The sequence below is a fragment of the Fringilla coelebs genome (assembly GCF_963513975.1).
Source record: "Fringilla coelebs genome assembly, chromosome: 6".
Classification (NCBI taxonomy): Eukaryota; Metazoa; Chordata; class Aves; order Passeriformes; family Fringillidae; genus Fringilla; species Fringilla coelebs.
Genome location: NC_140034.1, coordinates 12,741,998 through 12,768,026, shown reverse-complemented (window position 1 = coordinate 12,768,026; position 26,029 = coordinate 12,741,998). Strand labels below are relative to the sequence as shown.

Here is a 26,029-nt window from a genome sequence, read left to right as displayed (position 1 = left end):
ATGAAGGGACATTGCGTTAACCAGTCACACCCGCAACACTTGCAAGATGATACTTACATCCATCAGCCCAAAAAGAAAATTTGTTTCTACTGAATATAATCTCAAACAAGGGAAAAAACAGCAGCATGACTCCAGAAAAGACTGGCTGTCAGTGTTATGATTCCCAGTTCTTGTAGCTGAGTTTCCTGCTACCACAAATAGAACCATTACCTACCAGTCAGGCAAATTTGTAAATAGATAGAGATGACTTCTACTCAGACCGAGTAATTCTTCCTGAGAGACACAAAGGACAGAACTGAATACAAATACCACAGCCATTGTAGCAAAGCTGCACCTGATATCTTGCTGCAGGTGACACTGGTGAATCTCTATCCACCAGAGGAAAATGCATTCTGGGAGCAGCAGCACTTTCCAAAACTAGACCAGTCATGCCCTAGGCCTTAGGCCAACACGTCATCTAGGGTCAGGACAGAAGTCTGCAGAAATGTGCTCAAACCATCTTTCTGTTATTAACCTGATCTGATATTTGAGAGTTTTCTGGAAAAGACACAACTTTACCTTTACAGAAGGTAAAATATTCCTCAAAGTTGCACAGAATTTTGCTGTCTTGGAGTGCTACAGTAAAACGCCAGTATGACAAATAAAACCAGCATCACTGCACTAACTTCCTACTTTCAAACTAGGCATACACCATGCCTTTAAGACTGCAATCACTGTTTACTAGAGTTTGAAAAGTTTTTGGCTGTTCATATTATTATATGAAACTCTACACTATACCTCCAAACCATTTAGAGACCAACTCTCAGACATCACAGAATACAGCAAATAATTTTTTTCTTTATTTATTTTTCCTTAATTTTATTTCTTTATTTATTCATTTCTTTTTTCTAAATGCCCAAACTCAAAGTGCAACAGGCCAGTTTTTTTAAAATTCAGGCATGGATTCAAAGACTCAATAAGCCAGAGAAACAGGTTGTAAAAGCCAGGCATCCTACAGTGACAGAAGGAAATCATAACATTATCTGTCATTGTCTTGAAAACGGGAATTCTATTTTCAAATAGGGCACTGACAAATGCAAAAATTGTAATTTCATGAGCCCTTACAGAGCTCACTGTTCCCAAGCATCAGCTGGGAACAAATAACTGCTTGAATGCTGACTTTTGGAAATAGGGGCAGAGAACAGATACAATCTGAATCTGACAACCACATGAAAACCCAACAGTCATTTTCTGCAATTCTAAGTTTTACAGTTCTATTAGTATACTCACTGGATCAGCACACAGAGCTTCTCAAATTGGTCTGACAACATCCATTTTACTTGCTCCTGACTGACAGAATCAGGTGCAGCATACCCCAGAGGGAATGGATGCTTCTCTATTTTAAGTAAAGTTAATATATTAATATGCTATCAATGCAACTCTGCTTAGCAAAGGGGAAGATTACACATTGTAGGTGGTCATCCAAAGTAACCAGCCATTTCTTTCTTCACCAGCCAACCCTTATTACTTTCTGCAAGTCTAAAAATACTATGCCAGCACACAAAGTTCCTTAAGCAAAGAAATTCATCCATACACAGCTCAGCTTCCTGCTAAGATCCACTTCATTTGAAAATGGCAGCTTCCAAAGAAAGGATTATCAAGGATTAACCAGTTGCAAGACCATCGATAAATAAATACATACATACAAATAAAAGACATACCAGAAATATCCAAAGACTGCAAAGTGAGCAGCAGACGTTATAGAATGGCTGCTGGTTTACAGAGGTTAGAGCTGGAGTTCCACATCAAGACTGTTGAAATGTGTCAGTCACCAGTTTCCTGAATCCCAGCAGCTCTAACCATGCCACCTGGAAGCTCACAGACCACCCAGATGCCACAGCCTGTATTAGGCAGTGGAGACTAACCCAGAAGGCTGTGAGCCTATTTTGAAAAGTCAGTTTTGTTTATGTGAAAAACTAAACCCTGGACAAATGGGTCACAGACTTTTAGATACAGGCCAGTAGCTATTTCTGAGTAATATATTCAACAAGAAACTATGCAGATGCATTAAAGAAATACTTTTGTATCTAGGGTTAAATTGACAAAACTGAATAAATAAATCTGTAAATAGATGCAGGGAAAACCAGCTAAGACTGGAAGATCTGAACATTTTTTTATCACTGGTTTTGAAGAAGCAAGAAAACCAACTTTATGAACACTGATATCAACCTCTGTCCCATTCTATCAAAAGAATAGAAGAGCATATTGGTGACAATTCATCATATCCCAGTGAAAGTCTGGGAAAACAAATGCTGAAACCAGAATAAGGAATAGTGACCACCAATGCAGTAAAACAGAACCATTTTAACAAACCCTGAAATGCTGTCTGTACAGCAGGTATCAAAAATGTAACAAAAACATCTATATGCCTAACATCTTCTACTTTTGAAAATGATAAATTATATTCTGTTGTATTTAGGGAAAAAAACAAGTAACCTTGAATGCTAAAACAAATCTTATATAGATGCCTGGAACTAGAGATTTGATGCACAAGGGTAACTTGGTGTTTGTTAACTCAGGCATCTGCTCATGGTTTCACAAAATACTCTCTAGAGGCCTACTACTTTCACTTCTTCTGAGAGTACACAATTGAAAACTGCAGGATGGAAATAAAGCTATTCTGCTACTACTCCATTATAAAGATCTGAAGAGGTGAGACTTCCAACAATCACTTCTTCCAAGCTCAAGAATGCTCCACCTCTATGTGCAGGATGTTAAGTGAAGATGACAGGTCTGCATCAATGGACAAGACACTCCTGACAAAACTCAAACAAAGAGCCAGAAGAGGTGAAAGCATGGCCAGCCTACTCAGCAAAAATCAAGGTCTTGTTTGAGCATGCTAGTGTGGGGACTGGAAAGCTAAAGCCCATTTGAGTTGAATCTGGCAAGGGACAAAATACAAGAAAGACAAGAAGGTCCTGAGATTTGATGGATCTTTGGTGAAATAGGATCAGGAATACAAACATTCAAACAAACTTAAAAAAAAAAATTCACACTGAAAGGGATCATTGGAGACTGACCTGTTCAACCCCCCCTGCTCAGGCAGTGCCACCTAGAGCCAGCTGCTCAGGACCATGTCCAGACAGCTTTTAAGTATCTCAAAGAATGGAGACTCCAAACTGCGCTCAGTCACCTTCACAGTAAGAAAGTATTTCCTGATGCTCAGAGGGAACATCCTCTATTGCAGTTTGAGCCTCTTCTTGTCACTGGGCACACCTGAAAAACCCTGGCCCTCCTTCTTTGCACCCTCCCTTCAGGTATTTGTACACACTGAGAAGATCCTGCTGAGCCTTCTTTTCTCCAGGCCAAACAGTCTCAACTCTCCCAGCCTTTCTTCATATGAGGAAAGTCCCTTAATGATCTTAGTGGGCCCTCTTCAGTAACTCCACCTCTCATGCTGGGGAGCTCAGAACTGCCCACTACACTCCAGATGTGGCCTCACAGTGCTGAGTGGAGGGAAGATGTTGAAGCAAGTCAGCTTGATGGGAGAGCAGTGGATGCTGTTCATCTCTGCATGGATAAGGCTTTTAACAACATCTACCATCACATACTCACACAAGCTGATGAACTACCAACTAAAGTAGTGGACAGTAAGGTGGACTAAAAACTGGCTGCACTGCTGGATTCAAGAGGTTGTGGTGAATGGCAGGAAGTTCAGCTGGAGGCAGTCACACCAGCATAGGCCAGGGATTAGTACTAGGACTAACACTGATTATCATCCTCACTGATGATTTGAGCAGTGGAACAAAGTAGACATACAGTTCCACAAATTATATAATTGCAGACACCAGTTCATTTGAATTACCTAGAGGCAAACCTGCAAAAAGAGATCTTTCAGAAGTCCTTATCAGAAATATTTTAATGCAAAAGTTGTTAAATGCAAAATGTCCTTCTCTCAGTTCTTGAAGTAATTATGTGGCTACATCTATAAAATGTAATCAAATAAAGATAACAAAAAACCTCCAACAGTGGCCACAAAGACAGCCCCCACAGGACCTGTCAAGGGCAGGAAGCCTGCATCTCATGCTCGGTTGGCACCAACCCCTTCCCACAAAGTAACTCATCTTCCCTTAGCTTGGCATGAGAATGGGTACACCAGGCAAGACCCAGCATATACGAAGTTCTGGACCAGCAATTCAGGTCCTATGGAAGTAGAAATTCACACACCACATCCTCTTCCTACTCTGCTGAAACATTACTTGAAAACTTTGGGCATTAGTTCTATAGAGCATTAAATACAAAGCAAGATTAACTAAGAAATACAGGCAGCATTTCTAATGTAAGAGACTTAGTTTTATTGAGATGATTCCATCATTATTTAACATATTCTAAGATACATACAAACATATAAAAAGAACAATCTGCAAACTGATCTGCATGCAAAAGCCTAGAATCAGACAGCTAACACAGGAGCCCCAGAGACTGACTCCCCCCCTTTCAGTGCAGGTTATCACACTCTTAACAGAAACAATAAAAAAGGAACTGAATCGAACTGACAGACTTTACAGTCTATCTTCAATTACAAAAACAATTTTGGCCTACGTTAAAACACTAGTTGAAAACCATATGTTCAAACACTGCTGTAGGCACTTCCAGGACAGGTTAGCCAACTCCTTCAGAGATATTGGGAATATACCCAAGAATAAAATAAACCAACTAATCTATCATCCCCCAGTACATAACAGGTGATAACATCAGGCTCAGAAAATCCTTCTGAATATCTCTCAAGTTACAAATTATATTGTATTTTGATTCCTAATAGGATATTAGCAGCTATATCCTCAGAAACACATATTTTCCTTTATTTCTGCTTTATGTATTATCTACATCTGGCCAACTTCAGAGCTTGTAAACACCAGTACTGGAGATAAAACTGATCTCAAGCACAGTCATTCACACCTCTGCATGATGCAGCCCAAGTTAGATATACAGATGGAAGCCTCCTGCAGTGACAGGTCTGCTGCTTTGGCCTGGTCACAGAACCCAGAACTGAAATGAAAGAATACAGCTCTAATTCTTCTTTATTTCAAAGAAAGAAAAAGGATTAGCAGACTACCTGAACAGGATGGGAAGTGGTAAAGGAAGGGCAGGGATAGTCATTTGTTAGAAGAGATGCAATCATGAGGCAATGTAGGGCAGAGCAGCTAAAAACAGAAAAAGGGAGCAAAGAAGGTTAAAGCAGAGGAAGGGCAAGACCAAAAATGCAAAGCTATGTTAAAATACACTTGGGCATGAAGTCACCGCTTAACTGCTACAAACACAAGCCTAGCTCCACATACACAAGACTAAGGCCAGACAACACTAAAGGGCCATTTTTATGGAGCAATGAAGAACTCAAGCTGTACTTTTAGTTTTGAGAGGTTCTCATATTTTACATAACAGCCTAAGTTAAAAAAATTATTAGTCATCTAAAGCCAAATCTAGGAAGCTGAAGTGTCTCTAACAAGTTCTTCGGCAAAGGATGGTCAGAATCAAGTAATTCCCTTTACTACAAAAAGCTGTACCACCACAGGTGTGTCAACCATGAGCACAAACCTAAAGTATTTGGAAAAGAGGAAAGACTGAACCACTGCTGTATGCACTGCATACATCTACTCTGCAGAGAACAAACTGCTAATCCCATTACAGTGTAAGATTAAGGAAAGAATGATGGTGATAGTGGTGACTGTGATACTGGGAAGAAGCCAATCTACAGAATATCAAAAGAAGCTCCTAAAATTAGCTAAACATTTGCCTGATACACTTACAAAAAACACCAACTACAACAAATTTAGCTAATTGTCAGGAATCAAATTCCAAAAGAATAAATTCCATTTATTCTTATAATTAGAATCAAAGAAAATATGTCTTGACAGTATTCTGATTACAGATGCTTGAGGTGGTATTAATCTACTAAAAAAAGGAAGTCCTGTCATTTTGGCATTATCTCCCTCCCCACCCAGCTGAATCTAGCTAGATACTAAGCACAAGACTGCCTCGTGCATTAAATATAAAGTTCTGGTAAGAAATTATTAATTTGAAGGTAGCACAAAATGCTGAAGGGCAAAAAAGAAAAAATACACATCCAACAGAACAGCTCAAAAAAATACGTATTTCTTAATTCACTTTTATCAGCTTGCTAACTTGGAACTATTACATTATTTACCATAGGTTTGTCCCCATACCCCTTGACCTCCCATTAAAGCTTTCTTAAGCAGATGGAGTGCTTCTTACTATCAACACCTGACTGATCTTTCTAGGGAAGATAGTTTACTAACTATCCACAGGAAACAAGCTCTTAACTCCCTTGCCTCTTTCTTGAATCGGATCCTCAGAGAGCTATTTGTCCAGAAAAGAAAAAATACTCTTTAAAGAAAAGAGATGATAAACTCTACCAATTTACCAACCCACTTTTGTAATTTTATTTCTTTGCTTGAATTTTGCTCCTCCTGAAGACTCCCACAGTCTTTTTTTTCCTAATTTCTTTAGAGCAGAATTAATGAAAAACCCTTATGTACTGTCTTTATCTGCATGTTCCTAAATAATGTTCTTAATTTAGAAAATATCAACTTCACTTTATCTAATATAACTCGTAACTGAGAATAAAGCAAGCCACCCTGACTTCAAACATCAGTAGGACAGACTTAACAGAACTACCCAGGCTTCCAAAAGATTAAGCCACAGGCATCATGAGGCCTCATGCACTGAGTACCACGACAGCCCACTAGAAAAGATACAGATCCCTTAAGACCTCCAGTACCCTTAAAGTGCCTTTGTTTTTTCTTTGCTTTTTTTCAAAGAGCAACCACTGAAATACTCATTTGCTGAGAACTACACAATTTATCAAATTGAGTACATAACCAGCACCGCTTTGATGAAGTATTACATAGATACAGTAGACACGTTTAAATAGATTTATTACGGTGAAAACATCATCAAGATGTACACCTTTCCATACAGAGAGGCATAATGCAGTCTATTTTTAATTTCTCTACCATACTGAAATCAGAATTCTATTTCAAGGCACATCTGACTTCAGCAGCAGATCAGGCCATCTCTGGAAATAGCGATATACAGATTACAAATGATTTTGGGGCTTGTGGCATTTCTGCCCCCAGCAGCCTAAATCTATTTCTCAGCACACAATGTCAAGAATGTGTTTTCAACTCTACTGCAATATATACTTCAATCCCTGCTAAACATAACCGAAAACTTTACTAAGGCACAAGCCAGCAGGCTTGAATCTCTACCATATTAAGTTACTTAATTGAGCAAAAATATCAGGAAGCCACCCCCGCCTTTGAGCCCATCATGCCTTTCCTTCCCACAACTTGTACACTGGCTTACTATTTTGCAGCAGGAACCTGATAGTGGACATACAGAATGCCACAGTTGTTTTTTACTCACCTACAAAATACTTATGTTTCACTTGACAGTTATGGGATTACAACAACTGAAGGCAGAAAACACTTGCAACTGAAGGCACTTGCAAGACATTAACCTAACATTGTAGCAATTTTCAGAAAACAAAGCTGTCACTTGAACAGAGAGATGCCTACATTACATGCTCTTAGAAGGGGCAAAGACAATCCATTCTCAGCTTGATCTCAGGAGCAAGCTTAGGTTCCAAGGAGAGCAGATACCAAGCTTGGGGCCAAAGCAGCTTTGAACCATGAGGGACAATTTCCAAATGAAAGAACTGAGCTTATTCTGATAGCTGAATATTGGGTAAAAAACTGCACGCCAAATTCAAAATTGAAGAATTTGCTAAGAACTGAAGGCAAAGCACAACCTCAGCTCAAGCAACTCGAATCAAGTGTTGCTGGGTAAGGAAGAGGAGGAAGGGTTCATGGGACAGGCAGCTGTTGCAGCAACAGGGGAAGGCTAAAATAGCGAAGCTGTTTCAGGAGTAACAGTGACAGTAAACTGTCAATAAACAGTTTACAATTTATTCTAATTTTAATTCTAATTTTTTTCCCCCGAAGATTTAACTCCCCTGCTTAAGCAGGCTGCAGACGGGGTGAGAAAGGAAAGAAACCAGAGCACTCTTCTCCAGCCAGAGGAGGGCTCTGAGGAGCCACACACCCGCAGAGACGCCCCTGAGCGAGACCCCGAGAGCTGGGGGCATGGGAGGCTCCATGGGGAACTGAAGTAGGAGCAGGGAGCATTCAAACCGTATCACACATTTTTTTAAAAAAAACCCAAAACAATTACATCATGAGGAAAGCAGTTTTAAGCCATTTGCTTTACTCTCGTTTCTATCAGCCTCTCGAGGGGGGATGGGGCAAGGGAAAACGCCACTGCCGCCGCCTCGCTCACCAGAAACCCGCGCAGGCCGGGCTGGAACGAACCCGCCCACGGCGGACCCGGGGGACGCGCCGGCCCCTTCAGCCGGGCAGCGGGAGAGGGAAAGGCCGGGGCGAGCCGCCACGGAGGCTGCGGCTCCCGGGGGAGGAGGCCCGGACCAGCCCCGCACCTGCCACGCGGGGTAAGGCAGGGGCGGCGAGGCCCGCGGAGCGCGCCCCGGAGCGGCGGGAGGGGGTGTCCGGAAAGAGCGGCGCCTCCCGCGGGGAAGGAGGCGGCGGAGCGGGGCGAGCCCACGCCGCCCGGAGGGTTGAGAGGAAGGGCCCGCGCCGCGCCGGGGCGAGCGGCTGAAGCAGGGGAGGGGGCCCGGGCAGGCCCCGCCTTACCTCCCGCCAGCGGCCGCTCCTGCCTAGCCCGAGGGAGCGGCGCACCCGAGCCCGCGCCGGACACCGCTGCCCGCGGAGGGGAGGCGGTGGCTCCGCCCGGCCCCGCCCCCTCCTGCGCCCCCTGCCGCCATTGGCCGAGCTGCCTCCCGCCGGAAGGCCCCGCCCCTCCCGCGCCCGTGGCGGCCAATCCTTCGCGGCCGGCCTCAGAAAGGGCACGGCAGCGAGCCCATTGGCTGTCATTCAGTTCCCGTTGGCCCGCCTTCAGATTTCTATTGGTCTCTAGGGCTCGCAATCTTCCCCTTCAGCGTTCCAGTTGGTTCGCTCCCAGCATACGGCAGCGCGTCGGCCTCCTGCCGCGGCTCAGCAGACGCTGACGAAGCCGGGATTGGGCGGGAGGCCGTGGGGGCGCCGCCGCTTCCCATTGGCGGGGCCCCCGTCCTCGCGCGCTACGCCCTTGCGACGTGATGACGCAGTGCGCAGCCTGCCCTGTCTCCCAAGATGGCGGCGCGCAGGGCGCGGAGGCCGCGCTGTCGCTGAGAGGCCCCGCGCGCCGGTGCGGCTCCCGCTCCCCGCGAGCCCTGTGAGTGCGCGGGGCCCGCCCGGGCCGCCCGCCGGCGACAGCCGCCGCCTGGGGACGGGGACAAGGGAGCGGGGAGGCCGGGGTGGGGAGCGAGCGCCTCCCCGGGCACCGGCAGCCCCGCCGAGGGCTGGCGGGCGGGTCTGAGAGGCGGTGTGAGCATCCTCGGCCGGGCTGGGGCTGCAGGGGCGGAGCCGCGGTCGGTGGGTTCGGCTCAGGTAAGGTATGAAAATGCCGCGATCGAGTTCTGGAACTCTCCTCCACTTTACTGGGGTGCGTAAAAAGGCAGGAAAAACTTATTTCTGGGCGTTGTGGTCTGGATTGGGACGTTTAAGATGGTTCATTTAAGATGTTTTTGGGTGATAATTTTCATTCCTGGTTCCGTATTCGGAAATGCGTTCACTCCTTTATAGAAACAGATCTTGTCGCTACGGGCGCTTTTAGTGTTAATTGGTTTTTGAGCGCTGTAGAAGTTAGAAAGCAAAATATCTCGTAAGGAAGAAGGATCGTTACAGTTATAAAAAATAGCACCTTTCTATTAAATGTGATGGGAATGTGTGGTCGTGGCCTGGCGCTCTTTTCTTGATTCTGGAAATAGTTTTTAGTAGCCATTTACTTTTTCTTGTGGCAGAATTTAGATCTGTCTGTGACCGATACCACGAGTTGGGAAGGTGATTCCAAAACCACCGTGAGGCAAAGACAGTTTCCTTTATTCTGAAAAAGAGAAACTTTTTGAAGGTGAGCGAGGTGCTGATTGTAGGCATCGTTCTGTGACTGTTCACGTGATCTTCCTTCCGTTTTCGAAAGGGAAACGTCTCGAAAAGTAATAGCTGATTTTAAGAGTTTTAACTTTGGGTCTTGCTGTGACTGTCTTGCTTAGAGCGAATATATTGCATCATATGTTAATGACTGACTGTTTTGCAAACCTTTGCGGGTGACTGTAGTAATCTGTGAGTAGTATCTGTAGCTGGTTGAATTGGAGTAAGAGCAGGTTTGTGCCTGAAAGAAATAAGGCAGAATGTGCTCATTCTTTAAGCTGAGGCACGGCTGAACGTTTGTCATAGTTCATACACCAGAAAGGTGCCTGCAGAGCTTTGTGATCTGCATCTGTGTGCACCAAGTGCTGGTAAACACAGGCAAGTAGGAGACTCTTGGGGTGTATTCAGTTGCCCTGTTTGGGGGATGGTTTTAGATGCTGCCTTACTCTATAAACTCACATTGGTTGTCTCAGTCTTGGTATGTGAAAGAACACTAATACATTTTTTTTTTTATGTAATGCAAGTACAGATCACTTTACAAAGCTTCTGCCAAGTGGTTGCTGCTTGGGGTATCCCTGGGAGCAGGCAGGTATTTAAGGCTCACCTCACCAGTGCCATTCCTAGTTCCCAATAGTCAGCTAATACCCCTAACTTTCCAAATCTTTCTACAGCCATCACTGAACTGTTTTTTCCTAGTTTTATTGGCGAAGTAGATGGAACTTGTCCTACTAAGAAATAGCAGATATTGTTGGAGATGTATTCTTGAAGTTTCCTTATTAAACAGGTAATAACAAGGATAACCTATGGCTTTTTCTTTGATTGTATTTGAAATATATAGGGAGGCTAAAGGCAAAGTTCTTTACTACTTGTCTTTGAGCATAGGAAAAAGTTCTTTCCAACAGACAAGGCTAAGCACTATTCTTCTTTACTCCTCTTTGAGCAGGAACTTCGGAAGACAGTTCTCTCTATTTTTAAAGAATTAATTTTTTCTTTTCTTCAAGGTCCTGAAGTGACTCTCTGAAGACTTCGTTTTTGAAAATTTAAACAGCAAAGACAATTCTGTTTTAATAAATGAAGGAGAATAAAGAAAATTCCAGCCCTTCTGTAAACTTGGCAAACCTGGACCATACAAAGCCATGCTGGTACTGGGATAAGAAAGATTTGGCACACACACCATCACAGCTTGAAGGGCTTGATCCAGCTACAGAGGCACGATACCGCAGGGAAGGGGCCAGATTCATATTTGATGTGGGAACACGTTTAGGGCTGTATCCTTTACACTCATGTTGGTATGAAATGTCTTTATGAATAGTGAGATTTCAGAATAAAATATGCAACAAATGTGACGTGCTCAGCTGTTCAGATGTTTAATTGCTAATCAAAAATATATTTGTGTTCAAGTGCCTTTTGATGTAATGTGTTCCTACACAATTTCTATCCATTCATTGAATAAACAAGGTTCCAATTTGGAAGTAAGATGATACAAACTTTCCAATTACAAGTAACTTCTGTGAGTTATGAAACTCTGTTTCAGTGTATGAATCTACGTGACTTCTCAAATTTTGAATTTTTCCTCCAGCTTTCTAGATTTTGCCTTTGAGGCTTCTAACCTCTGCCTCCCCAATCTTGGTCCTTGGTGGCTGTTTTTTTGTTTCATTGGTTTGGGATTTACAATTGTGTATAAGCTCTCTAGACTGTCCCACTCCCTCATAGCCAATTAAATTTTCTGCTTCCTATTTTCCTGTGCTTCCTTTAATCTCCTTAGTTCTTTTTTTAATAAAGCATGGTGAAGACAAAATTTTTACTAGTCTTTAAGTGAAGAATACGGAGCATGTTCAGATTTTATTTGCATTTGTAGGTGTGAATAGTAACTTTCCTTCAGACCAGCACTTGAATGTGAAGTGATAATTGTTCTGTTCCTTTGTGTACCTACTGCTGGACTTGACCTTCTCTGAGGCAGGTATGGTGAAACACAGGGGTGCCCTTATGTGCATCCTCTTGTAAATACAGTCAGGACTTGGCACACTTACAGCAAATGCTTTAGATATCAGCTGCATCTGGGCCTGATCACAGTATTTACACAGCTTTGAGGGCTTTTGTGGCTTTTTTTCTTTTCTAAAGCTCCTGTTTGACTTGCAGTGTTTTCTAACTGGTCACTGAACAGCCAGTTATTTGAAGTACTTGATAAAGCAGAATCCATTGTGCATGTTTGGTTTTAAATTTGTTTTATGTGCTGTCTGAAAGTCCTTAATCTGCACCACAGACATTATGACACTCTAGCAACCGGAATAATTTATTTCCATCGGTTTTATATGTTTCATTCCTTCAAACAGTTCCCTAGATATGTAAGTATTTAGAATATTGATGACTTAATTTCATGATTGCACTAGGGACTATTTGAAACAGTGATTAGTCACTTGGGTACTACTCCTGTTATTCACTACAGAAAGATGGAAAATTAGGATTTTGTCTTTTAATTATTGCAGCTTAAAATTTGTTGTTCTTGCCTGTTTACACATTTCTGTTTCTGTTCAGAAATGTATTGACACTGCAGTTATGTCTTGCTGATAATTGTTCTTTAGGAGTAACAGCTGTATTGCTGGCAATTCTGTATTACCTGAAAGAAAAAAAAGTAGTTACATACAGTTTTAAAACTGCTTGACAGACAACATTGTGCTTTGGGTTTCTGACCTTGAAATGAAACTGTATAAAATAGGCAGTCCTCCAAAATCTGTATTTTCCTTCTAAGAAAATAAAAGTTTAGCACTATATAAAAATAGAAATTAGTATGCTCATGAAGTCTTTCCTGGGAGACTTCTACACTACTGCTTGTTAATGAAAACTGACAGTGCTTTTATAATGCTACACTGTATTGCATATCTACATGCAAACCACTTTTTGAAGGTATTTGCCTTTTTTTTAGGTGACAGGAGCCTGCTGTCTCTTCCTAGCAGGAAAGGTTGAAGAAACACCCAAGAAATGTAAAGACATAATTAAAACAGCTCGTAGCTTGCTAAATGACGTACAGTTTGGGCAGTTTGGAGATGACCCAAAGGTAAAAACACTCATGTTGAAATTGATTTCATCCTGTTGTACTGTAGTAAAGTGACACACACTCGATAGAGCATTGACTGATTTTCAGTTGTTCTAAATTACATTAGATGTTCAGCATGCATTTATTGCTCTTCTGGGTAATGTGGTTGGTAGCTATGAAAGTAATTCTTCCTAATAAAAGTAGCTTTGGGATCTTACTGGAATAATTTTTTTCATTAAAAGTTTGCATTTTATTTCATGTAAATTCTGATATTATTTTGCAAATTAAAGTAGATTTGAGTAATTTCAGCCAGAGCAAGAAATGTTACCAAGACATAAATCATCTGAATGGGATTTTAGGAAGTAGTTAATAGTGAATAGTAGTTAATAGATCTCAAAAGTATTGAGAAGTTTCTTGGTTACAGCATTGTCCTAGCAAAACTATGCTTCTCTTAAAATTTGTTTATTTTAAATAGCAGAAGGACTTAAAACTTCTGAGTGAAATGTGGTAGAGCTTGTATTTTTATTGTGATTGTGTATCCGGCAATTTCATTCTGTGTCTAGTTCAGTTCATTCCTCTGCAGAGGTATAGGGATTTTAAACATCACATCCCCTGTCCTCACTCAAATAAATGTGAAGAAAAGGTATCTGAGTTTAAAATAATATTTTAAGTTGGAGAGCTTTCTGTTCCCCTTGGAGACAAGCATGGCTGCCTGGAGGTGCTGTGAAGTCATGCCTTATACTAGCATAAAGCATTTTTGAGTGAAAGGAGAAATAATACTGTGGTTACCTTGTAACTCTCTATAGGAAGAAGTGATGGTACTTGAAAGAATCTTACTACAAACAATAAAGTTTGATTTGCAAGTGGAACATCCATACCAATTTCTTCTCAAGTATGCCAAACAACTCAAAGGTAAAATATTGGCAGGGTGAGCAAGTAATGCCTGTTATTGAATTCCAGAACTTAATATATTAACAGTGGAAGAATATTCTACATTCAGCTGTTTGTCCCTCCTAATTTTATGTCCTAATATTTTTCTGGTTGTTTTTCAGGAGACAAAAATAAAATTCAAAAACTGGTTCAAATGGCATGGACATTTGTCAATGACAGGTAAGTTACACCTAGGAAACATTCTGAAAGTTAAATAGTTACTGTTGCTTACATTGTTCTGGTATTGGATATTTTTTTGACAAATATTAGACTTTTTTTTTCTTATTATTACATGTTTTCTTGGTCATGTTCCTCAGTTTTTCTTTCCATCATTACCATGATAGTTCCATTGAGCACAGAATCTGGAATGAGTATGAAGTAGACCAGTAAGATCTCTGCAGTGTTGTGGTGCTAATTTAATGCTGCATTAAAAAGAAACTTACTGTTTGAAAGGACCAAACTAAATTCTTAATCTCCAGGATACAAACCAGCTTCTTGCCAAATCTGTGATATATTGTACATTCTGAAAAAAATAAGTCACTTCTCAATTCCATCAATATATTTTTCATGTGATATTTTGGTACTAGTGAAGTAACCATTAAATTCACTGAGGAATGCAGTTTTTAGCACTGGATTTACAATTTCTTGGAATAATGAACTTGTAAGAATGACATCAATTAATGGAAGTGCATGTAAAAGCATTTCTCATGTGGCATTGGAAAAAAAAAACAAAACAACTTGACACACTTTCCTGTTGTTCAAGAGGATTCTACAGAGCTGGGCAAGTTAATTTTTTAAGGACTTCAATATTGCTTTTTGTTTCCATAGCAAACCCTTCAGAAAATGTGTAAGTGGTCTGACTGTCCAGAAGTTGTGAATGCGTGGCTTTCAGTCATGCCTACAGAAGTAGAACATCATAAAAAAGAGGTGTATTTTTAATCATATGCCTGATTTGAATTAGCCCTGTGTGGGTTCAGATTTTGTACACTCTTCAAATTAATTTGACCAAAACTAATGTGGATCTCAAGAGATGTTTACTTCTGCTGCTGTCGGTCTTGCAGATTATGGTCTTACAGGTAGAACAAAATTATGGCATAACTGTCACTGTTAAGCCTGTCAAAGTACTGTAATTTATCCATCAAAGTTTGGACACCATTGTACTTGGAATTATATAGTGTTTAATATTTTAAAAATCTAACAATTAAAATGCACTTCAGGAAAACACTTGTATGAAGCTGGATGGGTTATTTCAAATCATGCATTATAGTTACCTCTGTTCTGAGGAGGCTATATTGCACTTAGTTAATAAGCACCATGTTAGAAGTTTACTTTGTTTATAGGATCCTGGGAAAATAATTCTGTGCTTTGCACTACAGGCCTTTAGAATAAAGGGTTCTGTTCTTATACAGCCACAGTGAATTCATGGAAATTCAGCTGGCTGGCTGGATTTGAAATTCTGTAAACAGATTATATGCTACAGAATCTATGGAGAAAAGAGAGAAAAAATATTTTATAATTTAAAATTGATATCAAGAAATAGTAATTGATTATGACAGAAACTTAGTTAATATCAATAATACCAATAACATCAGTTGTTTTAGCATTAGCTTTAACAAAAGCTATTCAAGAGATAACCTTTTATATGTTGATCTAAAGCTTGTGTTGAGCTTGACAAGTTGCTGTTGGCTGTTTTGGAGTTTTTTTAGTATTTGTCTACATTTTATTGACAAACATTTTAGAAGCTCTAAAATCTGATCTGGGACCTGATTTCATGACAGTGGCAGTCCAGAAATTAGTTTTGTAAACCCTTTTGTTTAACAAGGCTCTTAATTGACATTGCCTGAGAAGTTAGAATTGTGGTGGGATTTTATACACTGTTAATTATAGCTGCTGTACATTAAAGTACACTTGGACAATCAGGTAATCTCCAGGGTTGTGTTTTGCTTGGTTCATTTTCTCTTACAGCCTCTGCACTACCCTGTCCCTGCAGTGGGAGCCTGAGATCATAGCTGTTGCAGTCATGTACTTAGCAGGCCGTTTGTGTAAGTTTGAAATACAGGAATGGACTTCAAAACCAATGTACAGGCGATGGTGGGAGCAGTTTGTCCAAGATGTTCCTGTTGATGTTTTGGAAGGTATGAAAACCATTTCCCACAACATTTCTTGTAACTCTGTGGCCTAGGTCATAAGTAAATGCAAATAGCTTTTAATCTAGGTTTCAGTCAAAATAATCTTGTGTCAAGTGTGTAACTCAGCTTGTATGTGCTGTGCCTTAAACAGGTTTTAAATTGAACTAGCTTAGCTTGGAAGCATATTTAATCATCATGATTAGTCTTTTGTTCAGTATTTGCTTTACAGTTTTAGTTTATAACACATCTAATTAGCCTGAATTGTCATGATGTTTTCTATTTTTTAAATGATTATCTACTCCCCATTTAAAATAAGTGTTTCTACAAACACTGGAACTAATGGAGCCTGATTTCCAGCAGTTTTCCCATTGATGAGTGTTCTCTTTGACCAAATTATGCTAGGATAGAAGGTTTTTTTGTCATGTACCATGAATGATGAACAGATTAAGGGGGACGTTTAGCTCTAACATGTTGGAAGAAGAATTTATTGCTAGTCCTTTGCTTAATTTCCTAAAAATTTTTTGACTGGCCTAACAAGATATGTATGTTTTAATATATAATCTTCCACTTGATTTCTTGCTGTATTACTGTCCTGTGAGTCTGGTTACCTGGCTCTCCAGGCACACAGTAATGACATACAGTGTGTTATTACCAAGACATTGTATTCTTCTGAAAACTGTGCATCTACATGTACATATTGCTCAGGATAGGCAGAAGAAAGACAGAAATGCAAGTATAAGTTGAAAATGAATCTTCTTTTAAAAAGTTATTTAATTCATTATTGTGATGAGTAATATTTGCAATTAATTTTTCCAAAGTTGATGTCCAGTAAAAATCAGAGTTGATAATTGTGTTAAATATACACTTGTACATTATAAGGTTGTAATACTTTGGAATTTTCTTTCTTTATTATTAAGATATCTGCCATCAGATCCTGGATCTATACTCACAGGGAAAACAGCAAATGCCTCATCATACTCCTCATCAGCTGCAGCAGCCACCATCTCTTCAATCTACACCCCAGGCACCTACAGTACAGCAGTCACAGCAATCCCAGAGTTCAGAGCAATCCCAGACACAGCAGCAAAAAGAGTCTCAGCAGTCAGCACAGCAACAGCAGCAGCAGCAGCAAACACAAGCACAGCAATCTAAAAAGCCCTCTCCCCAGTCAAGTCCTCCTAGACAGATTAAAAGACCAGCAGTAAGTTGAACTTTACCTTGCAATTTATTTTCAGGCTGATCTGATGCCCATTTGATTTAAAGGCCACAATGTGCAGCAGACTTGTTAGCTTTAAGAATGAGCCTTGTAATTAATTTTATGTAGTTGCTTTTCCTTGGTTATGTGGCAGCTTTGTTAACGCCAAACAGCCTTTACAGTTCTGATGTGACATTCTTATTCCACGTGAGCCAAAAGCCTCGGAGGGGCTTTGCAGTCAACATGAGCTGTTCAGGTTCTCAGTGCTTGTGGTTCTGGGCTATCAAACGTCATTGTTTTCTCTATTAAGCAGGTTTAGTTTAGGGAGGGTTTCTTGTGCTGCAGCTGAATGTAGAGATGTGTATAATGCTGATGAAGACATTATTTGACTCTTTCATTACTAATATTAAGAGAATAGTGACTTCTAAGGTTATGTCAAAATTCTTGAAAAAAAGGTATTTTAAAATAGTCCTTTAACAGTAGCAGCCTGTATATCATCAGATTTTATAGCCTCACTTTGTCCATAATATCACATCATAATAAGAAGCTACGTAAGGAGTTGGATAGTGTCACAAGTAGTCTGAGCACTTTTCAACAGCCATTGAGTTCAAATGAAACTTTCAGATTTTAATGTATATTTCTGTTTTGTTTGGTTTTTTTTTCACTTGTAAGTTAAAAAAAAAAGTGTTACCCAAGTCTTTTTTCGTGTGTGCTTAGCAAGAGCAGTGTTTTCAGAAGTACAGTCTTTGGAACAGGTCTTTTTAGGATGTAAATTTTGTGTTCTCACTTTTACTCCAACTTGCAATTAATTCATACCCAAACAGACATCAGGGGAAAAAAACAAAATAACAAACTAAAAAACCAAAACAAAAATTAGAAGTAAGCAGCAAATATTGGAATGAAATGGAATTGGAAAAGTGCAGCATCTTCCAGATGGCAGACTCCCAAAAAAGACAAAAATGTAGCTCTGTGAAACCTTGGTCTTGTAAGTGCAGGATAGAGCTTACTAGAGAAAAAGACCTGCTCTGAAATTTTTAGTTGTTGCACTGAACTTTAACTTTGTTCAGGATATTATTAATTAGCTTGAAAAGTGGGAGACTTCTTTATAGGTATTATGTATTTCTTCTACTTATTACTTCGTACTTTTTATGCCATCAGCACAAATTCTGGTTGAGTTGTCAGACCTGTAGGATCTCTTTCTATTTTTCTGCAACAAAAATGCCTGGGACAGTTTGGCACATCAGAAACTGTTAATAACAATTTTGTGTTTTCCTATTTGTGCCATCTAAGTTGTTACAAATGCTTGTTCATGTCTGTAATTGAGGATCATTCAGGATCTACCAGTACAGTTCTACTGATTTTGGCCTATTCCATATGTTAATGAAGTATCTCATAGAAAAAAGTGATGCTTTTGCATGGATAGTATCTGTTGTTCTTGAACTGTCGCCTCTGGTCAAGCCATCAGTGAAACTTATCTTTTCCTGAAATTAGTTTGAGGTCCATCACCTAATAATCAAGGAGAAAATACTAGATACACTGTAAGCAGTCACAATAAATAAAAAGCAAAGGGTGTTTTGCACCAAATAAAAAGCAAAGGGTGTTTCAAAACTCAAAGGAGTTTTGTAGGAATACACAGCATGAATTTGAGGAAATTAAATGTGGTGATCCAAAATTGTTCTTTTTTCCAGAAAGCAGTCTGGGAGAATAAGATGTGTGGTGTTTAAAAGATTTACTTGGTGCTTCTAGAATGTTCTTGAGTTATATGTATCATAAACCTTACTTAAAAATCTTTGCCTGCTTCTATAAATAGGGCTTTGCATGACTTCTCCTTTGGTTTGTGCAGAACAGAAATACACTTTGTTCCTGGAGGCCAGATTTTCAATTTACATGAACTCTTATAACTCCCGTTACCTTCTGCTGAGCCAAGATGCTTTCAAGCAGCTGAGGCATTGGCCCATGACTTACAGACCTATCTCAGATGTCTACATCCTCTACATCTCTAGTGGTGAAGAGTGCTTGAATTTTCAGTTAATTTTACTAAAAATATACTACTGAATCATTAGATGTAAATAGTATTTTCATTCGGATTAAACTAGAAATTTTTGGGGGGACAATTTTATTGCCCATAGAAACAGCAGTAAAGGAGCAGTTCCATTGTATAGATTCAGCTGAAGGTATTAAATATCCACCAGCCTGACAGTAGATAATGTTGATAATTTATTACTGTTTATTATGACCCCCAGGTGTTCTAGCTGGGGCAGTACAAACTACAGTGCAGTAGAATGACCAAATAAATGCTCATCTCTATTTTAGCAGCTGCTGTTGTTGGAGAATTGTGGATGCTTGATTCTTTTTTTTTTTTCCTTAGCATGAATGCAGTTTAAATTGATAGTTGTTTTTTCTGGCATGAGTTATTTTGCTCCAGTTTCTTGTTCTACTGTAATGGTGTACCTTGATGCTGTTTTTTGAACATTGCTCTATATTAACAAGTGCACAGTAATTGAGTTGCTTGTCACCTGAAGTGATCAACTGACTTCACAAAATCAGGGATTTTTGGAAAAGTTCCAGCAAGTAGTGATTTGCTTCTATTTGAAAGTGCAGGGAGAGCTGATGCAGTATTACAGGCATGGAATTTAGTGCTAGAAAGTCAAGAAAAGACCATCTAAGTAAAATGAAGGCAGCAGATAAGTTCGTGAGAGTCACTAAGAAAAAAATGTGTATGTGTTTGAAATGGTAAGATAAAGATTGTCCTTAAAAAGCAGGAAAGCAGCTGGATGGTGTCTGGAAAATTGAAATTACTATCAAAGGAATATAAGCTTGAGGTTGCCTCAAGCAGGCAAAAATTAGACACCAAAAATTTTGAGAATACCCATAAGAATTAAGTAAAAGTACTGTTCAAGTTGGATTGAAGTGTGCTGTGGAAAGTGAAATGAAGGAAACAGAACAATTTGTGCAGGTAAAGCTACTAGAGATAAACAGTCCTTTAAAAAACCATTTTCATTGAAAAGACAGAGATGCTGTGTACTGTACCCCTCTGACCTTCGTCATTCATTCTAAATATAGTTGCACTTAAAATTTCAGTAAAGTTCTCTGCTTTCCTCAGAAACCATCAAGTAGTCATCTCACTGGGGCCATGTACTCTGGAAAGATTTTTTTATTCCTTTATCTGGTGTTTCATAAAACTGCAATGAAAGAACAACCAACAAAACAATAAAAAACCCAACCAAAAACTTGTGATTGGAAGGATGAGGTGAGGGTTTGTGGGTTTTGTTCAATGTGCAAACATTTTTTTCCTGGCATAACATTTGGATTTTATACAATGCTTTCCATCTGAAGGCTTCTGAAATGTTTTATGCTGCGCAACACTTTCACTGCCCTCCTGTCCTGGTAAATAAAGCATAAGAGCCTGAAGTGATTTTGGCAAAGGTTGAGTGACAGGTCAAGGCAGAATCGGGAACAGAGTCCAAGCCTCTTGTTTTCAGCTCAGTGAGCAGTGAACCAGACCATGACGTATGTGCAGTGGATGATGAATACGTTAAATGAGATGTAATACTCAGCAGTGGGAACAGCAGGAAATGCTGCATATGAAATACCTGCTATTTTTCCAGTCTTTTCATTCTGCTAGTTAAACTGGGCTTTCCCAGTGTGATTTGACTTAGTTCATCTTGCATTTGTTGTAAGAAACTATAGAAGCATTAGGTTGGAAAAGATCTTAAAGATCGTCAGCTCCAGTCATTAATGCAGCACTGTCAAGTCTACAACTAAACCATGTCCCCAAGTGCCACATCTACACATCTCTGGAATACCTACAGGGATGGTGATTGAACCATTTCTGTGGGCAGCCTGTTTCAATGCCTGACTACACTTTCCATGAAGAAATTTTACCTCATATCCAATCTGAACCTCCCTTGGCACAACTTGAGGCCAGTTCTTCTTGTCCTGTCACTTAATACCTGGGAGAAGAGACTGACTGCAATGGTCTCATTCTTATCTTTGTTTCTTTTTCATTTTCTCAAACAGGCTGTATCTCCAAAAGAAGAAACAAAGGCAGCAGGTAAATATTAATATTCTATTCATGTTGCTTCCATTTTACTGCTTAAACCAGAATAAGTAATTTGCTGACATGCACTTAGTTTGTCTGCTTACAGGCTTGGCAGTTCTAAACTATTTTGATCCTGATAATGTACCTTAAATATATACAATAACTGTTTCTAAAATGTTCCTAACTACAAAACTTAAAATAAATTGAATATAACTGTGCCCAAAGAGTTCCTTAATAGAGTCAATTCAGTAAAGTCTTGCTAAACTGGTCAACTCTCATTGTATAACTCCATGTATCATTTGGGAATAGTTCCTCAGCAAGCTGTGAGGCCCTGAAGTGGCTGAAGGTTCCATGTCATTAAATAGCTGCACTAACAGTAAGTGCCTGGTAATCAGTGATGCTTGTAGTTGGCTGTTGGCATGGCTGCTACCAAAATACATTTTCTGTCAATAGATAGTGTAGTGAAAGAAATGTATACTCCCTGCAGTGATCATACCTGGTTATTTTGTTTATCTGGGGGTTTTTCTTCACTTTGCTGGTTTGGAACAAAGTAGTTCAGGATAGCTAGGATGTTCTTCTTAAGGAAGCCTGGCATTTATTCCCCTCTAGCTCTGCAGATAGATTCCAGACAGCTGTCTCTTCTTCCTCCTCTCTCCTGTCCAATCACTATTTTGATTGGTTCCTGACACACATTTCCCTATCTGAGCAAAGGTCAACTTCTTCTGAGAGCTGTTCCAACTACTTACAAATAAAGTTTTGGGCTAGAAAGCATACACTTGCTCATCCTCACTTACATACTATTATTGGGAGTTTGTCTCTAATTACAAAGTCACTTGAACTTGTAGGCATATGTTCTTTTGGAAGACTTGTGTGTGATACTGGATGCCACTTTATTTATACAAAGGTGTTAATTTTAGTTTTCTTTATTAAACATACCTAGTAAATAGGATTTCCACTGTACTTTTGCATAGTGTAATGTGATATGGTAATCGTTATCATGAGACTAGAGTTGGAATTTTGAAAATATTGCACAGCAATAACCAATCACAAACTGACAAATGTTTTTTAGAACCACCACCACCATCTAAAATTCCTAAAATTGAAACTTCACATCCACCAATACCTCCTGCACATCCACCTCCAGGTAAGCTTTTATTTTCTTAAAAGCATTTATTCTTGTTAACTTCCTTGCTTTTCATTCAGGTAGGGGCAGGGGTTTGTTGCCTTGATTAATCTGCTTGGCAACTAAAAATACAAGGTTGATAAGCTCTAGAGGGAATTTCATCATAGTAGCACAGGCTTTTCCAGACAGAAGTAAAAAACTTAGAATGGAAACAAGACTATACTAGGTGGATAAAGGCAAAACAAAGCTGCAACAGTTAAAGGCCTACAAGACTAAAAGTAATTGTTAATAGCAGGCTAAAAGGGACTTTTTGATCTAAAAAGGATGGGAGATGCCACATTGGATTCCTAGAGCAGCCTTTAGCTGCCCTATAGAAATTTTCCATGTTGTATCTGTCGTACAGGAATTCTGCAGCTACGCAACTTCCAAATGATAATACAAAAAACAAACAAACAAAAAGAAAACACCACAGGGGGTTGCTTTCTTTGCTGTACCTCAAAAGAGGATTCTTTTCTGCCAGGGAACAGTAATACTGCACACTTGCTGTATGTTTGCAAAATAAACTGTACCGCTGTAAAAATGTGCTTCCAGCGCCTTGATGCATTAGCTGTCTTCCAGTGACCCTTAAATATGACATAAATATTTCACAGCCCATGGTCCATAATGTAACTGTAAGATGACAGCTTCTAAAGGGAACTAGGAGAGAGAAAAGCAGTGCCCTGAAATATAGTAGGACAATTTTTCTCATTTGTTAAAATCTAATTAAGAATGAAGTTTTTCTAAATACCATGCTCATTATTCCGTTGATAATCTTGAATAAATATCTTGCATCCAGAATGGTTCTGAAAATGAGCAAATGAGGAAATTATTGCCTGCTACAATTTAGGAGCTTGAAGTCACTGAAATCAGGAGTACCACAGCCAGCATGCCCACCTTGTGTGATTTAATTATGTGGCTTTCCTAGGGGGCATTTTTGCTGTTAAAATCCTACTTAGGCAGGTAATGGATTTATTTCCCTTGTTACCTGAAATTTTCCTCTCTGTTTATACAAGGATGTAATTGTTCAAGCACTGAAACATTATCAAAATAAAGGGCAGCTCTGTGGAAAAGTCAGGTGAAAACCAAGAGTGCATCTTGACCAAGTGAACTAGGAGAAGGATTTATCTCAAATTCTCTTTAACAGTGACAGTGTAGTATGCCACTAGAAATGACTGCCCTGCATGTGTTTCTAAATAGCTTTTCTTACTGAACAATGTTGTAGATGCTCATCAAGATATCCCAAACTCTTTTTTTTGTTGGTTCTTCTAATAATCTCTCTGACCATACAGAGAGGTTGCTATTAGGTTAGTCATCCTAGTGGTATTACTTACTTTATAATGTCTGCATTAAGAGGGGAAAACAAACAATTCTTATTTAAAGAGAAGACTGCTTAAAGCATGTTCTTTCCAGAAGTGGCTAATTGTAATTCTGTCAAATGCTGACATTTTTATGAACTTCTCCAGAGTGTCAGGTTCTACGTTCACTGAAATTAATCAGTGGGCAAAGCTGATCAGATTTCATGTCCTTCTTACTTACCCTTTGGTTTTCTTTTTCACTTTCTTTGGTAAACAGGTTTAGAACTGAGCGTTAAAGAGTTGAGACTTTGGCCTGTGTTCTCAAATATTGTTTCCCAATATGGGAGGCAGGTGAAGTGCAGAGGGTAATCCCAGGCCACCTCCTGGACTACCAAAGAGGTAGAAAGGAGGCCTGAACTAAATTAGGTGAAAGCACTGAACTAAAGATTTTTGGTATCATGAATCCTATGACTTTTTAAATCCACTAGTTGTGATTCCATCCATCCAGTCTGTTAATTCTGCTGATTGTACAACAATATTTAAATTATAAAAAATAGTAATAAGAAAGATTAATTTAACTTCTAGAATGGGAAAAGCTGACCTTGAAGCTTTATAGGCAGCTTAGTTGGTTTTTAGTGACCTGAGATGGTCTGACTGGATACCATATGGCATTCAGAGACTTAGAGAATTGAGTTCTCTTTTGCTAATTTGACTGGAGGAAAAATATGAAGTATTCAGAAGCGGCTCTTGTCACTGTCCTTCAAAAAAATAAATGAAATTTTCTTTTCCAGAGCGCAAGCCTCCTTTGACAACAGCAGTTTCAATGGGAGAACCAGAGCAATCTACTACTGTGGACTCAGTAGATATGTCAAAGGTCCAGATTCCTCCTCCTGCTCATCCTGCACCAGTACATCAACCTCCCCCTCTGCCACATCGTCCCCCACCCCCACCCCCCACCAGTTATATTACAGGGATGTCTACTACAAATTCTTACATGTCAGGGGAGGGTTATCAAAGTCTCCAGTCAATGATGAAGACAGAAGGACCAACATACGGAGCTTTGCCACCGGCCTATGGACCACCAGCTCATCTACCATATCATCCTCACGTCTACCCTCCCAACCCTCCACCACCAGTTCCACCTCCACCCCCTGCTTCTTTCCCCCCACCCAATATTCCACCTCCTACTCCTGGATATCCTCCTCCACCTACATACAACCCTAACTTCCCACCTCCAAGACTGCCTCCAACTCATGCAGTGCCACCTCATCCACCTCCAGGGCTGGGAATGCCACCAGCTAGTTACCCCCCTCCTACTGTTCCCCCAGGTGGACAGCCACCTGTACCACCTCCAATTCCACCACCTGGTATGCCACCTGTAGCAGGACTTGGACGTGCTACATGGATGAGATAGCATGAGGTAATTTGCACGAATATACCTTTATGTTGATTAGGCAGGAGTAGATAGCCAAAACCTACATTGTAAAGATGAAGAGGAGGGTAATCTGTATAATTTAGATGAAGAAACAAGATTAAATGAAAATTTAGCTGATCTGTTTGCAGTATGGTTTATGGTGAGTTATATAGGCTTCTAGATTTTAATCAGCTTTGCAGTATCTATTCTAACTTTATACATTTGACTTAAGTTTAAATTGTCTTGACTTATTCCAGCACTGGATTACTTTGTACTAGCAAAACCAGCCATATTGGCTCAATTATATCAGTAAGAAGAAAATTTCCTTCTAGAAATCAGTGCCTATTTTTAAGTATCAAAATAGCCAGATACTATGATATTTGATCTATAATAAGAAACGTCATTTTTAATAGTAAGTAAACCAACACGATGTCAAGCATACAAGCTGCTTTATTTAAGAGAGATTCTGAATGCTAGCTGACTGGAATAATTTTGAGGTGTTTGCCTTGCTGATAGTTTTGGTTTGGAATGTACTGGTATCTTAAAATATTGTATGTTTACACCTATTTGCAAATTCCTGTACATAATATATATATTTTCTAAGTGTGAAAGTCTGAATGTAACAGCCTACTGTGATGTACATCATAGTTATAAATGGGACTACTTTGTTCACTCTACCCAAATAAAATTGGTTCTGAATTTAGTGGATTTCCAGGCTTTTCATATTAGTTCAGAGGTCATAACTATGGTTACTTACTTACTATACTTGCTCCAAGGTATTTCAG

General features: G+C 39.7%; 2 protein-coding genes across 6 annotated transcripts in view; one reads left to right on the top strand and one right to left on the bottom strand.

Annotated features, from left to right (window-relative positions):
- SETD3 (SET domain containing 3, actin N3(tau)-histidine methyltransferase) overlaps window positions 1–8,838 on the bottom strand; it is a 61,345-nt gene extending 52,507 nt beyond the window's left edge. Inside the window, exon 1 of one of the 2 annotated variants that reach the window (XM_084207775.1) lies at window positions 8,709–8,838. The gene's annotated coding sequence lies outside the window, so the exon portion shown is untranslated. Of the gene's footprint in view, window positions 1–57; window positions 146–8,708 lie in introns of those variants that run through there. The other variant, XM_084207776.1, reaches the window with a different exon arrangement.
- A 338-nt stretch (window positions 8,839–9,176) lies between these two features.
- Window positions 9,177–25,941, top strand: CCNK (cyclin K). 4 transcript variants are annotated; one of them, XM_084207254.1, is made up of 12 exons: window positions 9,197–9,288; window positions 9,917–10,023; window positions 11,045–11,311; window positions 12,307–12,388; window positions 12,967–13,098; window positions 13,884–13,989; window positions 14,130–14,187; window positions 15,973–16,142; window positions 17,054–17,337; window positions 21,352–21,385; window positions 22,443–22,517; window positions 24,622–25,941. In XM_084207254.1, the coding sequence occupies exons 3-12, from the start codon at window positions 11,115–11,117 to the stop codon at window positions 25,242–25,244; spliced, it is 1,761 nt and encodes a 586-aa protein (XP_084063380.1). In that variant the 5' UTR covers window positions 9,197–9,288; window positions 9,917–10,023; window positions 11,045–11,114; the 3' UTR covers window positions 25,245–25,941. The 4 variants fall into 4 exon arrangements, with proteins under 4 accessions (XP_084063379.1, XP_084063380.1, XP_084063381.1 ...); XM_084207255.1 differs by lacking the exon at window positions 9,197–9,288 and adding an exon at window positions 9,466–9,503; XM_084207253.1 differs by lacking the exon at window positions 9,917–10,023 and having other exon boundaries at window positions 9,177–9,288.
- Window positions 25,942–26,029: the final 88 nt, after the last annotated feature.